Source organism: Cololabis saira, chromosome 12 (genome assembly GCF_033807715.1).
Source record: "Cololabis saira isolate AMF1-May2022 chromosome 12, fColSai1.1, whole genome shotgun sequence".
In the NCBI taxonomy this organism is placed as follows: domain Eukaryota; kingdom Metazoa; phylum Chordata; class Actinopteri; order Beloniformes; family Belonidae; genus Cololabis; species Cololabis saira.
In genome coordinates, this window is record NC_084598.1 from 6396374 (window position 1) to 6414410 (window position 18037).

An 18037-nucleotide genomic window follows, 5' to 3' on the forward strand; every position below is an offset into this window, starting at 1 on the left:
TGTGTACATTATGTGTTTCCTCTTGGTTAAAGGTGTCCATATTTGCCAGGATAACAGACGATGCTTACAAACCAAAACAGTACAGATAAAAGGACCCTCACATACAGGCATGCATAAAAAGATTCTGCATGACCATCATTTATTGACGTGGTTTTAAAGCCTGTTTATTAGAGATGTTGTAGTTTCTTTCTAAGTGAAAGGACCAGGCTTCTCCATAGAACAAAAGGGCTTTATTCCACAATATAAACTTGTAACATGTTCATCTTCCCCGAGTCCGCTCCGTATCGTATGGCGGGTTACAGTCTGTGGGGGGAGGCCCGTCGGCAGCACGTTTCACCTCCAGCCCCCACAGCTCTAACCCATCCATCCGGCTAGCTTTCTGTACATCACATCACCATGATAAAACACAACTCCGTGAAGATCAAGCCATTTAAGTCAACTCAGACAAAAATTATTGCTCAGATAAATAAACCTATTCTACAAAAAAAAAAGAGAGAGAGAATTATATTAAGATGCATGTACTACACACGGGATTTAAAAGAAAACAGAAAGTGTAAAAGTTACCTTTGGGGGGGTTTTTAAGGGGGTGAATACCTCAACTTCTGCCCCCGTAGCTCTGCTTTAACATGCAAGGACCTTCCAGAGAAGACGCATCTAACTTTAGCTGTCTTTACTTGGGGGGTGGTTTTTGAAGACTCCTTTGCTCTGAAATGGAGTCTCATGCAGCACGCTTCATGTCCTGTGTTTTTTTTTTTGTTTTGTTTTTTTTTCCCATTTAGACAACCACAAACAATTCATTGGAAGAAAGAAATATATAATATATATGTAAAAATACAAAAAAATAACTAAACATTATAGTTCTGGACAACAATTCAAAGAGGAGATAGCACCGTTGTTACAAAAGGGGGTGGACAGACAGGACTGGGGGTGAGGAGGGAAACGGTATCAGTGACACACCCGGAGCCGCGGCTCCGGTAACGGACTGAGGACACGCAGACTTCAGAAAAACCTTCAGTCTCCCTTCATTTTCTCATGTGTCCATCGTTCAGTGTGCATGTGACACAAATGTAGTCTTCCTTCTCAGCCATCTCTGCCGTGACACCGACACACACTTGGTGGAACCACTGATTGCAGCTGCCGTCACACTGGACCCAGTCCACCTGCGGACAGACACACGCGACATGGTGAGAGACCCACAATGGCAAACTGTTCCTCAACACAAGCTGAAAACAAGCAGCTTATTCACAGTGATGGACGTTTTGATAATGTTCTACAAGAGCCCCTCTGTTTACGGTCGCTGTGCTGGTTGGACAGTAGTGTGCCGTGGGTTTGCACACCTTTTGCCACAGAAAGCAGCTGTGGATGAGTATTTGTGTCTATGAAGGCATGAATGAGTGTAATGATACTCTTGAGAGCGTCATTGGTCCATGTGCGACATCAGTCACTGTCGTAGCATCTGAAAAGGCTGGCGTCATGTCTGAAGGATCTCCCCGCTGTCTTACCATAACGTTCTGTGATGAAGTTACTTCTAATTAGAGCTGGGGATCGATTCAAATGTCAAGAATCGATTCGATTCCGATTCTTAAGATTCAGAATTCATTATCACCATTCGATTCGATATTGATTTGGGTTAGTGTTGCCTGAATTATATGACTGTAAAATAACTATTGAAATAATAATTTCACAATAATTATTGTGAAATAACTAAGAAATAAATAACTCAAATAGGCATTTCAATATCCATTTAAAGTGCAAAAAAAGAAAGAAATTGCAACAGCTCAAGCAGTAAACAAATTATTTTAGCTCGTCTGATTTATTCTGTCACCAGACACAGCTGGACATGAAGCACCCGGCATTTTTCAGGTATTTCATGACAAACCGTGTCCGATAACAGAGAAACCAAACAAGCTATAGTAAATATAGATAATATGAACTTCATTGAACTAATATAACATTTAGAAATTTAAGCTGAAATGTCCAGCATTTTCTCTAAAGAAAAGTTCATTTAGTTTAGGAGTTTTCAAAACTACTACTACTGGGATTAAAGTTCACCAGGCAAAAATGTAATGATGGAAAAATTGTATTTATTTATTTTTTTTTTAATAAAAAAAAAATAAAAAAAATCGATCTTTAGACATACAAATCGATTTTTAGGAATTAATATGAGAATCGATTTAGAATCAGAAAATCAGATTTTTTCAACACAGGCTTACTTCTAATAACATATATATAGGATTTCAACATGAAATAAGACTAACAAATACTTCTAATAATGCACTACATGCATGGGTCATTTTGGCCTCTGAGCAAAATTGAGCCATGTCATTGAACAACCCACATAAATCACATAAATAAATAAACAAACAACGATGCCATCCCAACTTTCCTCCTCCGTGGTTTTACCATGATTATTAGCTGCAGCAAAAGCCGTTTTTCACAGCATGAATGACAGAACTGTGTTTTAATACATTTGTTTAGCAGCAGAAGCTGCTGCTCTGTAATGATTGTTGCTTGGTTTAACACAATCCACCGCAGTTTCTGTCTTGATGGAAATCTTTATGACAAAATGACATGCTTTTGTGAGAAAGCCATAAAAAAGCTTTTAAAGTTCTAAGTTTGCTGCAGCCTTTCAGCTCATGGATAGTAGTAATGTTAAAAAATAAAATAACAGTGTGTCCCTGAGTGCAGTAAAATATCTCCTTTTCTACAACTACCGTACTACTTTGGTTGAGTAAAATACTGACTCTTAATTAAGCTTAAACATGAACAAAAGTGATCATTTCTGATGCTTCCATCCACCCGCATTATGTTTTACACAACCAAAACCTACTCAGTTGATCAATCTGAATTATTATGGAATATGACATGACGTGAGAAAGCTGACTGTTTTGATATTATACCAAACTTCACCAGAATCACATGTAATATTTGCACAGACAACACACTGAAGACAGTTCGGTTCAATGACCAGCAGCTTGTTCGTTAACTCAACCCTCTCTGTGACTAACGAGCTGAACAGTGAGACGAACAGGCAGCAATGTTGCCTTGTGGGAACATTGAAAAGGGCTTTGTGGAGCTCCAAAGAGAAGCAAATGAATGTTATTTTTGCATAGCAGTTTTCTCAGCTTTCCTCTGAACTAAAAGCACCTGAGTTTTTCTCTCACCTCGTCTCCCTCTGGAAGCTGACAACCCTCTGCTGGACACACCGCCAGTTCCTCGTCAGAGTCTTCAGACTGGGAGAAATCAGAGCGCGGGGAGGACGAGGTGGAAGCCGGCCTGCGCTGTGGTTTCTTTTTATTCATCTTCTGTCTTTTGTGAGAGTTCTTTCTGTCCTTCGCCCTGCGCTCGCCATCCAAACCTTCCCTCTCCAGAAGCCTCTTTGCTTTTCTTTCCGAGCCAGGCGTGGTTTCCCGTGTGCTGTTGGTACCATCCTGGAAAGAAAAGTCCTCACAGTAAAGCTGAGGCCGAGGCAGCGACGATGTCTGGGGTCAGTCACGTTGACGAGACTCCTTACCTGGTTCAGTGGAATATTTGTTCCCTGAGAAATAAACTGCATGTGTTTGTCACAGTCTGTGGGCTCTTCCTGCAGTGGAGACGCGCATCTGGTTGTGTGCTGGCTGTTGGCCCGGTCCAGTAAAACCTGGTAGAGGGTCTGGACTTGGGGGAGATGCACCTGCAGCAGGAGCCCCTCCACCATCAGCTCCTCCAGCTCGTGACTCAAGCCTGTCAGAGACACACAGCGTGAACATGTCTGATGTACCAACGATGAAAAGACTTGGGCCAGTCCCAATCCCCCCCTAGTCCTACTTTTCAGCACTACCCCTACATTTTGCGCGTTCCCGTGAGGGTAGTGGTGTCCCAATTCCTCTTTGCATCTAGGGGTAGTGGACATAACGAGGGCTAGTGTGTATGAATCTAGCCGTTCACAGTGAGGGATTTCAGATGCTGACTCGCGACCGAAGGCCAGAAAAAAATTCCCAGAATGCTTTGTTTTCGTCATCATTTGCAGACTGAATCAAACAAAAAAACATGGCGAACATTTCTAATTTTTAGTGAATAAAATCAATATTTTGAGATGGTTTCTGCATAAAAATGCGTTTTGATTACATTTCTAGCGAGAAATATATATTTTACTTTCATAATATTCACTCAGTGAATGTACATAATCACTCGCTTGGTCGTTGTTGCAAAGTCTTTTCAGATCTCACCAGAATAAAGGCTGATTTATGGTTCCGCGTTACATCGATTTAACGTGGAACCATAAATCAGCTCCCGAGCCGAGCTCCTCTTCTCATCCCGAAAACATCGGATCAAATTTCTTAACAGGCGTTATTTGGATAAACTGAGCCCAGGTTGGGGATCTTAACGGTTACTTTTACGTCTGAAAAAATATTAAAACTTAATAAAGTGGCATATTAACAGCACTACAGCGGAAATTAAAACAGCTTTTAGCTCTGGGCTTCCTGATATGGTGTGACGTATGTGCAAACGTAACTACGCAGTCGCTTACGTACCCGAACCTAAACCACGTAGTGAAGTAGCAAGTGGTGTCCCAATCCCTAGGGAAGATTACAAGGGCCCTACGCCTGTGGCTTAATTTTTAGGGCTAGTGGTAGAAAGTACGGGGTGTATTGGGATTGGCCCTTGATTGTTGGTATAAACCCAGATGAAGCACTGACCCTGCAGCGGGATGCACCTCTGCTCAGTGTAGAAGACCGTCTGAGCGTGACTTGTCCTGTTCCACTCCGGAGTCAAACAAGGAGCCTGTATCAAAAAAATCAACCACCAAACTTAACATTTGCAAACATTTTCCCAGGAGAAACGGTGCGATAAAGAAACAGAGAGTGACCTGAGTGTTTTTGGGGACGCTGTCGCAGACCGACATGCACTGAGTGAGGGTGGGAGGGGTTCCTGGTCTCTCCTCCAGCTCCGGTGGGCTACACTCCTGCAAAATGTGCTGCGCTCGCTGCTGCCAGTTAAGTGTCCTCTCTACCAGATAGTTCAGAGCGTCCCCCTCTGGCACGCGCACCCCTATGCGCTGCAGGGACTCCAGCAGGGAGAGGACTTCGTTGAACGGGGGCTTTTCTGAGCGCTGGCAGTGTGGGCAGAGCCACGGCTGGGTCTCGCAGCTGTCCGACGGGTCTCGCACGCACACGCTGTGGAAGGCGTCCCTGCAGAGCTCGCACTGCAGCATCGCACCCATGGGTGCCTTCTGGCAGAAACACACCCTCAGGTCCATGCAGTCCGCCGTCGGGAGGAGCTTTGACTCATTTGCTGCCCTGAGATTATTGAAAATTTCCATCTCCCTCACACAGAGCTCCTCCAGAGTTGCCACCTGGTGAACAAAACACTGACAATTAATACGCTTCATCGTAGTAAAAGTTTGGAAATCACTATATTGTAGACTTTTAAGAAGCGCGGGACAAAGTTCACTAGAGAAAACCTTTTTCCTCCATGTTGGAGCTTTATTTTTATTATCAACTACGCCCCAAAACTATGGAACACACTGCCCAAAAACATCAGGGAAGCCGAGTCTCAAGCATTTAAACATAAGATAACCGCGCCTTAGCTGCCACTTTCCTTTTATCTACCGTATATATCATTGATTTTTACTGTCTGCATTACTTTTATACTTTAACATGTTTTTATATGATCATTTTTATCCTGTACTCTTATTTGTTGATATTTTTATCTTTTTATTTTTCATATGCCTACGACTCGTGCAGCATTTTTACCTTTTTATATTCATATATTCAATTTTTATATTCCTTTTTAAATTATCCTATCTTAGTAGTTGTTCTGTGGAGGAATTTGAAACTGAATTTTGTCAGGGTTATGTTTTATATCACTGCACTTAAATATTTGTGTTTTTTGTTTTATTTGCTGTTGTTGTTTCTTATTTGTACTGTTACTGTAAAGCACCTTGAGCTGCGACTTTCGTCTGAAAGGGGCTATATAAATAAAGTTTATTATTATTATTTCTGCTCCATCACAACTACTGGTTCTCACTGTCAAAATTCCCTCATTTGCAATTTTCCCCCGGACCACGGCCTCTGACTCAGTGGGTGTTCTTTGAAATTCAAATAAACACTGGATATATCACAACAAAGCAACAGAATTTAAATCCCAAGCAAACGCAGCCAAAACCAATAGTGAAACCTAACTTGCAGAAGTTGACCGAACCTGTAGGGCCTGCTGTGTCAGGACAACCAGACATGGAGGCTTTTCAGTCAGATGGGAGGATTATTGGGAGGAGGAAAACCTTGCTCTGAGCAGCTCTGCCAGGACTAACATGCAATAATGTGCACGCAGGCCTGAGACGGCTGCCACCACAGACGACTTAACACGCTCATAAGGAGGGGGACTGTGTTCTCTGTTAAGAGGATCATTGCACCTGATAGCATCTCCCTGGCAAACCTCTTACAATGAGTCATTCAGTAGAAATCTATGTATATCCAAGTCAGGAACATCATTCACATTTTCTTCGATTACTGTAAATGCAGTCACGCATTTCCCATCAGTCTCTCCCAGCCGTTATACTCACTGCAGAAGCAGAATCCTTGTTCTCTGAAAGCGCTTTTTCGACATCGCTGAGATTGTTGAGCCGTGTAGCTTTCTTTTTGTTACTTTTGGGCGATTCTTTCCCTTTCTTGGCCTTCCTTTTTGGAGGAACTGCATTTCCAACTTCAAATCTTGGACAAAGGACCTGCGATGAACAGAATAATTATTAGATTTCAAAACAAAAAAAACTGTAAGATGATATCTGGCAACCTTTCTTAACCTATATAGGAAAAATGGACGCCACTGAGATTGCAGGGGTGTGACACTGACCCTTATATTGTATAATTTACTTACTTGTTATCTGTAATGTTTATTTTTATTTTTTTATTTATTTATTTGTATGTTTTTATTTTATTTTTTTTTAACTTTATTGTCTTTATTTTTATCTCTGAATGGTACAATAATTTAGTTGTAGGTATGGAGCTCCGTTGGAGCAAGACATGTGGGGGTTATAGGTGTTTTATCATATTTACTATGTTAATTCTAATTCTCTTGTATGTAATTATTTTGTGAAAATTGAAAAAAAAAACAATAAAAAGACCTTTGAATAAAAAAAAAAACCTGTAAGATGCAATAATGCTGCAAATGACACACTTCTTGCAGATCATAATAAGTGGAAGAAGCTCAAGCTGGATCCAGTGAACAAAGTGTTAATTGAGCTGATTTGATACATGTGAGGTTTTACCTCTAGTAAGGTAAGTGTTGAATCTTTTTGAAGGAAAGTTGATGCTGCGGATTCTTTCCATTCCTGCACATCTGCCATTAAAGACTCCAGTCTGTCTAAAGGCTCCAGGTGGACTTGAATGGCCTGTCCTCGTAGCACCATGTCAGACAGGCTGTTCACCAGCAGGACAGAGTCGCTGGCCTGAAACAAGCAGATTATGTCTCTTTTAATATGAACCCCTCCCAAACTTTCGCAAAGAATTTTAACCAGCGTAATTCCATCAGGTCATGAAGCATCGTGCACGTCCTCACCTGAAGCTCCTCAGCTTCCTGAAGCCACTCTTGGGCCTTCCTGATGGTGTCCTTCAGGAGCAGACAGTTAGGGAGGTAAGCGGGGATTCCAGAAGCCTTTTCAGCAGCTGCACTGAGCGTCTCTATGGAGTGTGGTGGTCTGGTGGGCAGGAAAAACACACACGTGATAAACACAAACTTTTGTACTTGCATCAGCTACTTGCTCTCACAACTGTCTCTGACCTATATCCAAATATTCAATGACTAACAAACACAAATCATACTTAAAACAACAAAAACAACCACAAAAAAACAACTTTACACAGACATTTAATATGATATTAAATATTTTTGAAACAAAGCTTCTTTATGACATTAATTATTAAGAGCCAAAAGTCTGAAAATACGCCGCGTATTATTTCAAAGCCTTCGAAAACTCAAAACGCCGCAGTAGACTCTGTATGATGAAAAATGGGAATACATTTGAATGGTATAGAAATTTTAGTCCTGACTTGAAATTAGTTTATCTGATAAAGGAAAGAAGAAAAACACCTTCCTGACAGACATGCCGTTAAAAGCTTTTAAAAAGCATTTATGACAATAAATATTGAATAGCACTGAGTACCGATGGAATGAGGGCAAAACTAAATAAGATGCTCACTTTTTGTTGGTCATGTTGAATATTCTAGCAGCAGCCTTTTGCACTAGCTGTAATTAAAATTAAGCAAAATCAGGAGCACCGATGTAATATTACATTTTTCAGTCATAATCAGTGCAAACAGCTGAACAGAGTTGAAGCTAAGAAACAGGATACTTTTTAAACAAATACTGGTTTTGGGGTTAAAGTCAGAGCATGTCACGTTCATAAGGTGATCTTGTTTGTAGTTTGGATGTTATTGGTCTCTGTGTCTCAGATGCAGATGTTACGGTGAATCCCCTCACCTGGCCTTGAGGAGACTGCTGGCCTTGTCTTCCCAGTGCTCCGACACGGTGAGCTGCTCCTGCAGGCGAGCCATGGCCTTCTCCACGGACGGGTGAGGCGCTAAGCCCACGCCCTGGTCGATGAGCCTCCTCATGGTCTCCAGCGTGAGCGTGGCGGGCTGGGTGCTGGCCTGCTGGACGCCCTCCAGCCACCGCGCCTGCTCCAGCCTCACTCTCAGCTGGGGCAGCTCCGGCAGGTCCACGTCAAAGTCGAAACTGACGTCCAACAGGCCCTGGATCTCTGCGACGCTGGGATGTTCGTCCGCTAGAACCTTCTCGCTGTGCTGCTGAAAGTCTTCGATGCGATTCAAAAGTTCCTGAATGAAAATATTCAAGCAAGAAAAATGTCAAACTTGAGGCTGTTGTGATTTGACACGCATTATATCTTACAGTGACATGTGTGGTTTTGAATACTGGTCACTACGCCTGTGTTGAAAAAAATACATATTCCGATTCTAAATCGATTCTCATATTAATCCCCAAAAATCGATTCGTGTGTCTAAAGATCGATCTTTTTTTTTTCATCATTACATTACAACTTTTGGTATTTTTGTGTTTATGCCCCAAAAAGGATGTTTTGTTGGGCATTATGTTTTTGCCTTTAAATATGTTTAAAGGTATGAAAACATTAAAGTTTTCAGTTATAATTGCATAAATTGTCTATATTTCATTACTTTATACACTGTCTTGGGGTTACATTTGCATAAAATGCTACAAACCAAATTCTCAAAAATTAAAAACCCAAAAAAGACTGAAAATGGAAAAAATTAAAAAGGAATCTGGGAAAAAATAAAAGCGATTTCATCCGTCTCTGTTTCCTCCCTGGATCTGTTTGGTAATTCTGACCCACATGATGTTTCTGAAAGCAGTTCTATCAGCATTCTGGGAGCTGATTGGTCCTTACAGAATCATTAGCTGCCAATACTCGCTGTTGAATCTCAATATAATACTAGTAGTAATATGTTGCAGAACTACAGTCATATCATTCAGGCAACAGCTCAAAAAACTGTTTTAATAACACTAACCCAAATCAATATCGGAATCGAGTCGGATTGAACAAAATCTTGATAATCGATTCTGAATCTTAAGAATCGGAATCGAATCGATTCTTGACATTTGAATCGATCCCCAGCCCTGCTGGTCAGGCATCACTCAAATTAAGCTATTTCTGCCGAAAGCTGCAGCAGGATGAAATCTGATATTTAAGTTAAGATGGAGTTTCATCGTTAAACAACAAGAAAGGCAATTCTTCCACAACTTACCTTCAGCATTGGAGCCTGAGTGAGGCTGCAGGGGAGGTTATACAGCTGCCTGATGAAGGAGCTGAGCTCCTCCACCGTCAGCTGACTCCGGGACTTCCCACTTCCGCACCGATATCTGCACCGGGAAGACAGTCACCCCATTAATGCTTTTCTCCAACGTGGGAAACCACGTAAGAACATGTTCAAACATTTATTCTTAGAGCTTCAGAAAGCGTTACCTCGTCTGTTTCTTGCCATTTAGTAGCTGCTGTGCCACGGAAGAGCACTTTTCTGCGTCCTGTGTGACCATACGCAGCCGCCGCAGCAGGTCGTTGTCGGGGAACAGTTTGGTCTCTGACTCAGAGAGAAGGGTACGAAAGACTGGCAGGGCTGGAGAAGAAAACACCACCCATCACAGTCTGACACACTGCATAAAGTCCCAGTTTACATAACCAAACATTGCTGAGCAGCTGATGGATGACTTTGCTTGTTATTCATCTCTTTTGATGAGCATATCACTGGGTTTACTAAATATATTCTATCTATCATGAAAAACAAATACATTATGTTAAAAGAGAGGTTTAGGGGACAGGGGGGATGGAAGGACCACTAAGTGAACAAACTAAAGAAAAGAAACGTGTTCATTCCTCATAGCTGCAAGGTTTTCGGTACTTAGATAGCTTCAAGTGAGAAAATATAATATTTTGGATTTTGATAATTAAATCAACATTTGATGACCTCATTTTTGGGGAATTAATGGAATTAACTCATAGCACCACATAATAAAAACATGTAAAACCATTGCTATGGTAAAAGTTTGTTTCAAGACTGCGCACCTCATTATGCATTAAATGCAAAAAGAAGATTGGTACCTACATACACTGTTTCTGGGAATGTCCCAAGATTGCTAGATTTTGGTCCTATGTGGCTAAAGAATTGAGTTCAATTATGAAGTCTACAATCTGTAAAGATCCTGGACAGTTTCTATTAGGGCTGCCGTCAAAATTTGAAGTATTGGATCCTGGTAGAGCCAAGCTACTTAGTAAGCTTCTCTGCATAGCTAGAAAATGCATTCTGTTCAATTGGATTCATGAGAAACCTCCATCAGTAACCCAATGGTATAGAGAAATCTACAGAGTTCTTCCGATGGAAAGACTCCAAATTAAAAAATAGAGAAGATAACTTCATGAAAATGTGGTGGCCTCTCATAGACCATTTGCCCAGGGATCTATCTGCCTTGATTTATAAAGGAAGCGATTCTTTGGATTTTAGACCCCCAGCTGTACTCTTGCAGTTTACTTTCTGATGTGCTCGGTGTGTGCTGTGTGTACTACACAATATAACTTTTTTTAATGTACATAGTAACTGTGTTGTATCTATAGATGTGTCGATTGCCCTTTTCTTTTTCCTTTTTTTTTCTCTTTTGTTTTTGTTTGTATTTTATTCTGTTTTTGATTTATACCTTTTATGTTAATACTGAAAATCAATAAAATATTATTGTGAAAAAAAAAAAGACTGCGCACCTTTCTTCTTCTCCAGTTTAGCCTCTAAAGTCTCTGCCACGCGGGAGGCCCATTCATCATACAGCTCCGATCGCTGCTTCACAGCACTCATCATGGGGAACAGGTCATCCAGTGCGTACCTGTAACTGCAGCACAAAACACAACGCTGAACGGACGGGGCTCACCACCAGATGTTCTAAATTAGGTTCTGGAAAGTCAAGCTTTTTTTTTTTATTTATCTTTGCAGCTGACTCGCTCTGACAATCTCAGGATGAACGAGTGCTGATTCTGTCCTGGCAGTACTTACTTCAGTGTGTAGTTGGTGACGGGGCAGGAGCACAGGCTGCTGATGTGGTACAGACAGACCAGAACCCCCGGGCTACAGGGGCAGGTGAGGGCAGAAAGGTAGCATGTGGTCCTGCACTTGACACACTGCCGCTCATCGTCCTGCAGGTGATCGTATTTGGCCTCCTTGAGATTCACCACCCCCTGAGAGTGTGACCAAACAACAGAAGGATTAAATGTCTGTAAAACATCTTATTTCAGTCCATGTGCAGCACAAATGATTTCAAGAGGCTCAGAACTATGAAATGTAATTTTAGCATAACATCAACTGCATGCAAGTACAGTAATGCCCGGCTATAACGCGGTTCACCTTTCACGGTCTTGCTGCTTCACGGATTTGCATTGTGCATTGTGGTCGCTTAGCAACAATGCTGAGAACGGCCAATGAGCTTCAGCAGCAGCTCAAGAACGGGACCCTTTGATGAATCGTTCATTACAGTCTCAGATATAATCCATGGTGGCATGTCGATTTATAAGAATCTTTTTGCCCAGAAGAAAAAAAAAAAGCGACAACAACGACCCATAACCATGTTCTTCTCTGGAAAAAAACAATCCTGCACCGCGGCTTTAGAAGAAAAAGACGCTACAGAGCGAGTCAGGATGCAGCAGCATCAGAAGAGCAGTGGAATACGCGCCAGTCACAATCTGTCCTACTGTACTTATTGTATTTTTTTTCATAATCATTTCTCATTTTCTCCCGTTCAAACCCAATGACTCTGGTCGCTGTGGGGCGGTGCTGATCTCCGCAATTTGAAGCCTTGTATAATAATTGTAAAAAAAAAAACACACAAAAAAAAAAGGTTGCTACTTCGCGGATTTCACTTATTACGGGTTCTTTTTGGAACGTAACCCTCGCCAAAAACCAGGGATTACTGTATATCAAAAATGAAAAGGGCGTACCATTTTCTTCACTTTGTCCCTCATTTCTTGCTCTTCTTTGATCATGAGGACCATGTCCCGGTGGACGGCTGAAGCCAGGACGATGTTGAGCGTGTCTGCTTTGGAGGCCATGTTGCACACCATCTCATCGTGGGAGAACACGTTATACCGGTGCAGCATACGGTAGTGGTCCACACACTGCCTGCCAAGAGGCATCTGGTTTTACAGAGGGAAACAAACAGCATTTAGGAGACAACGAAATCAAATAGTTTGGCTTTTTTGATAGGGCAGGAACAGAGGGAAAGAAATGAACAAAGCTTTCAGTGATTGGATAAGAACTGTTTATATCTCCTCAGGCAAAAATAAATAAAAAAATGCCAGAGCTCCTAACTTTTCAAATGTATATATTTTACATATTTCTTACTCTTGTGTTGTAGTACATTGAACACATTTTTATATATTTTGGATTAACAAATGGTTACTATGGAAAAGGAAAAATCCAACCCCAATCTGACAACAAAGTGCAATAACCGTGCAATAACAATAATAGCAGTAATTATAATAATTATTACATTCCGTAACAATGGACCTTCCAGCAACAATGACTATGTTTACATGCAGTCAAAATTCGGGTTATTGCTAATATTCCGGTTACTGAAACATTCGCAATATTCCGTTTACATGGTAATTAATCATTCAGGATATCTGGATCAAACCAGCGACGCACGGAGAACATCATGACGCAATTACCGTCATTTCCGCTTCCTCTTCCTGTATCCAAATTCAAAACAAATGCTGCTTCAACTTTTCTCTCACCTTCTTGTAAATCTGGCTATCCCGGTACTTTCTACCGTCTACAAATGCAGAAATGTTCATATCCTTCATTACATTTATGAAGTGATTAGTCTCCTCCTGGTCTTGTGTTTCTCTGTGTTTATAAGAACTTCCTGGACTCAAAAGACCAGGATTCCTTGTGAACAGAGCATGAGCAGAAAACAAATTCCGTTTGGCGTTTACATGACCAAATATTCAGGTTTTAAAAGGAGTAACCCAGTTTTTAAAAACCCGAATATGAGCAAATTTGGGTTATTCAAAGGAGTTATTGGTGTTTACATGGCCGTGCAAATTCGGGTTATTGCCAATATTCGGGTTTTAAAAGGGTTATTGATGCATGTAAACGCAGTCAATCATGTCTGCTTCATTCTGCTGCAGCTTTCACTTTAAAAAAAAAAAAGAATTGTACATATGTGATTTTATTTAGAGCCGTCATTTCTCTACCTCATACTGCTGCACCTTTCAGTTCTCTAATTGTATATATGTTAATAAGTGCCTACATTTGTTTATTTACTACATTTGTTTATTTACTTTACTGTTTGCTATTTTTAAATCTGGGTACAGCGAGAAACAACTGGAGTCAAATTCCCTGTTGGACAATGTTCAAACTTGGCCAATAAAGATGATTCTGATTGTGAAGAGCAGCATGTAGAAGACATTTCAAACAGCACCTACCCAGTCCACGGTGCAGAAGTTGACCGCCTCAGCAAAGTTAAAGCCCTGATTGAAGCCACTGTGATACGCTCTGGGAAACGTGATGACAAACTCCCCAGCACACTGGTTGGTTCTGTAAATCTGAAACACACACATGATTCAAGCATATTGCCTCTGTTACCATTATTTTGCCATTTCTTCTGTGTTATCTTTGTGTTTCTGAGGATAAAAGAGAAGGAACGGTGAAAGCAGCGGTACGTACTGGGACTCCGTGTGCCATCAGGGTATTGGGGTTCATGATGGTGACCAGCTGGTGCAGCAGATCAGGCTGCGATTCAAACAGCTCCGGGGCCAGCTTCTTCATCACCTCCTCCAGCTGCTCTGCAGCAAAACCAGGAGCTCCGTACCAGGTTTTGGGTTCCCCCCTTGTAGTAGATAAAACACAGTATTCTCATATTCTGATACTGAGCAGTGCTACAGTGTAGGGCTGGGTGATATGGACCAAAAGTCATATCTCGATATTTTCTAGCTGAATGGCGATACTCGATATATATCGATATTTTTTCTGTGACATAATTGGGGTTCCCCCAAAGCATTATAGCATAGCATCTCTGTTAGCTTAATTTTTTCTGAGGCAAACCCTTAAAAAAACAGTCAGTTTTAATACAAAGCCTCGTGCCAAATGTCACACAGGTTCCTTTATTAACAGAGGTCTGCACAATATCAAAATGTATAAAACAAATGAAATAAAAATAAACTGCCTGCATATATAGAATAAAAATGCTTCTTGAATAAACTAAAACAAATATCCCTTTCCTGCATAACAATTACATTGAAATACACTGTGCAATTAATACAGTGTAGACAGTAACAGGCAGACTTTTCCACTGAGGTTGACAGTTGTGCAAATAACAAAACATTTGTGCAAATCTCAAATAAAACATTCAAGTCAATTTGTCACAAAATAAGCTATATCAAAATCATAAAAAGAAAAATATATTTTTTTTTAAAATCGATATAAACGATATTGTCTCGTACCATATCGCGTTTGAAAATATATCGATATATATTAAAATCTCGATATATCGCCCAGCCCTACTACAGTGTAAAGCCTAACTAAAACAGCCGAGTCCATATTATTTATGGAAAAGTACCAGTGCAGGTAGTTGATGGAGTAGCTCCAGTGATCCTCAATGTGCCAGCAGAACGAGGAGAAGCACATGCCGACGTAAAGCCACGGCAGTGTCATCCCACAGATGTCAGCCGTGACATGAGTCAGAACCGATGGGTTCATCATCGCCAGGTTGTTGAGGTTCCACCCACATTTGAGGTATTTCTGCAAGAGGAAGACACATCCAGGACTATTAAATGGGAGAAAAGCAGAAATTGATAAGGATTTGAAAGCTCAGTTTCAATAGAATACCTCATCTGATGGGGAGACCTTGAATTTCCCATTTGGAATGGGAAATCCACTCCCAAACTCCTTTGAGGCGATATCTGCTCCGTATTCGACTGTAACATCCTCTTCAATGGCTCCGACCAAACGCCAGAACTCCTTTTCCACCAGCTCTGTGGGTACCATCTGTCACACAGAAGGGAGAGAAATTCACATTTTAATTCAAATGATGAGAACATGAGAAACAAAGAGATCTACACTGGTGCCCATAAAGTTGGAATAATAGTGTTTCCAGAAAAAGTCCCCTTTGTTAATTCATCTTATCATCAGAGTTAAGAAATGGGCTATTTCAACTTTATGGGCCACCGTGGATATTAGAGCTTCTTGTGACTTACATGAACTGGCATGTTGAAGTAATCTGATTTGAATGCATCCGCCATTTGCCCAAATGCACGCAGGGAGTAGTCTCTGGCTGCTTGCTCGAAGCCGAAGGCCTCATGAGGTCTGCTGCATTCCTGTGAGGAAGATCGGAAACTGGCTTCATTTTCATGTGAGGAGCAGGTTATGCACCAGCTTGAAAAGCACAGTTAACAATTTTCAATTTTAGTGTTTTAATCTTACAATTTTCCCACATTTTCTGTTTGGTGGAGAAATTACTTTTTTTTTTCTTTTTTTTTTTCCAAATTTAAAGTTATTTACATACAATCATAAATCCAAAGTTCCAAAGATAAAAATAGTAATTTGTTAATATTAACTTGTATTTTTATGACTCACTTTGTGTTCAGTATTTTAGCTTAGAGTAATAAAAATAGATTATTCAAACACTCATTAACCAAATACCAAGCGGTGAATGGTTCTTTAAAGCTTTCTCCACATGCTGCAAACACTAATAAAGCTTCCTCCTTCTTTCTACACCTGGTACATAACTGAAATGGAAACAAACAGCTCTTGTTGTTCAGTGTATTTTGTGGCTGATGGGGGTCCCTGAAGAGCACTGTGGGGTAATTTTGGTAGGCCTCATTCTTGAAAACACACATCCGAATTTATGGGAAAAAAGGGCAAGAACATTCAAACCATCTGGGTTTTATTGCTTTGTGACATGTCATCAGGCCGTTTTAATATATTAAAGGGCCCTAAACAGAAAGGAGCGAATCTACAGCAACATCTACAATGATAACAATAATGATGTGAGTGTCCACACTGTTGAGTGATGATGTTCTGCATCACAAAGGACATGCTGCACCCTCAGGCTGTATCCAAAATCAACTCTGGTGACTTGCTGTGACTCCTGTATGTCGTGCAGAGAAATATAAAGGAAGCCACAGCTTGTGGATTTATAAAAATCCACAAACTGTGGTCACATTCATATTTTTGCATGAGTCAGTAGCAGTTTGACGATATCCTGGCAACCGTCAAACAGGAGAAACTTCAGAGCCAGAGCCTAAGACTGCTTGGCTTTGTATCTGTGTTTAATTCATATATTTGCATCATGTATTTTTTATTTTAAGGAATAAAATAATCTGAAAGCAGTCTGTCATTTTGACGGATTACAACGAGGAAACAATGTCCTGTAACATCATGTAATCTACAGCAATACTGTCAGTAATCACACATTGAGAAAGTGTGTGTTGTGTGCTAAATATTTCAAAATCTAGTCAAATTTGTCTTATTTTAAGTTAAACATACAAACATCCAATGAGTTAAGAAAAATGTTCTTGACTAGAATTCTAACTAGGCAAGGCGAGGTTAATGATGCACGTTTCAGCAACAAGGCAATTCAAGTAGGACTGAAATTAACATTGTTTTTAAATTTACATTGTTTACAGTTAAATTCAATCTTGATTTAAAGGAATTGAGGGTTTCAGCTTCCTGCAGTTTTCTGGAGCAAACTTCCAGAAAACTGCAGGAACATCTGTGGAGCGTAGAAGCTGAATGCAGGACACAGAGCAGACCTGAACCAGAGGACCTGAGAGGTCTGGATGGTTGCTATGACAACAACAATGATGTATTTTGGTCCCAAACTATTCTGTGATTTATAAACTAATAAAACTAACTGAAAGTCTCTTCTCTGAGGTAAAGGGAGCCAGTGTAAGGACCTCAGAACTGGAGTGATGTGGTCCACTTTCTTAGATCTAGTGAGAACTGTTGCAGTAATCAGGTTGACTGAGGATAAATCCATGGGTGAGTTTTAGATCCTGCTGAGACATTAGTCCTTTAATCCTGGAGATGTTCTTCTGGCGATAGAAGTCCGACTTTGTAATTGTATTAATGTGTCTCTGAAGGTTCGGGTCCATGCCTGCCCTCAGATTGCGGGCCTTATCAGTGGTTTGTAGCTGTATTAACTGAAGCCGTGTGCCGACTCTGAAGAGAATGATTAAAAACTTCTGCTCACTTCCTGAGGCGATATGCTCCCTAACTTCAAAACACTGGCTGAGGTGGGACTACTGCTTTTAATATGCAGTGCAGCAGCAGGGTAAAGCCTCCATAACTAAATTAAAACAGCTATGTGAACTTGTCTGTTGGTGGCAAAAATGCTAAATCAAATGAAAATTGCCTCTGCACCAGTCTCTCCCTTAACTTGTGTGAATTCAGTTCAGGAGGTCAACTATCTCAGCTTCTGCTCCTGTAACCATTTGTTTTTATCTTTAATTGTACTTCTTGAATTGTACTCTAAACCTGCGCTTTTTATA

General features: G+C 40.7%; 1 protein-coding gene across 2 annotated transcripts in view; it reads right to left on the reverse strand.

Moving 5' to 3' along the window:
- Positions 1 to 208: 208 nt before the first annotated feature.
- The window catches only part of kdm5bb (lysine demethylase 5Bb), a 28481-nt gene continuing 10652 nt past the window's right edge, over positions 209 to 18037 (reverse strand). For both annotated transcript variants that reach the window (XM_061735290.1, XM_061735289.1), the window contains exons 10-28: positions 15743 to 15862; positions 15375 to 15533; positions 15106 to 15287; positions 14214 to 14376; positions 13973 to 14092; positions 12485 to 12679; positions 11547 to 11728; positions 11261 to 11385; positions 9977 to 10127; positions 9759 to 9873; positions 8458 to 8813; positions 7537 to 7675; positions 7247 to 7426; positions 6545 to 6706; positions 4850 to 5335; positions 4680 to 4764; positions 3515 to 3723; positions 3165 to 3431; positions 209 to 1160 (exon numbers count right to left, since the gene is read on the reverse strand). In XM_061735290.1, coding sequence (XP_061591274.1) covers positions 1023 to 1160; positions 3165 to 3431; positions 3515 to 3723; positions 4680 to 4764; positions 4850 to 5335; positions 6545 to 6706; positions 7247 to 7426; positions 7537 to 7675; positions 8458 to 8813; positions 9759 to 9873; positions 9977 to 10127; positions 11261 to 11385; positions 11547 to 11728; positions 12485 to 12679; positions 13973 to 14092; positions 14214 to 14376; positions 15106 to 15287; positions 15375 to 15533; positions 15743 to 15862 — 3534 coding nt within the window. In that variant the 3' untranslated portion in view covers positions 209 to 1022. The remainder of the gene's footprint in view (positions 1161 to 3164; positions 3432 to 3514; positions 3724 to 4679; positions 4765 to 4849; positions 5336 to 6544; positions 6707 to 7246; positions 7427 to 7536; positions 7676 to 8457; positions 8814 to 9758; positions 9874 to 9976; positions 10128 to 11260; positions 11386 to 11546; positions 11729 to 12484; positions 12680 to 13972; positions 14093 to 14213; positions 14377 to 15105; positions 15288 to 15374; positions 15534 to 15742; positions 15863 to 18037) is intronic.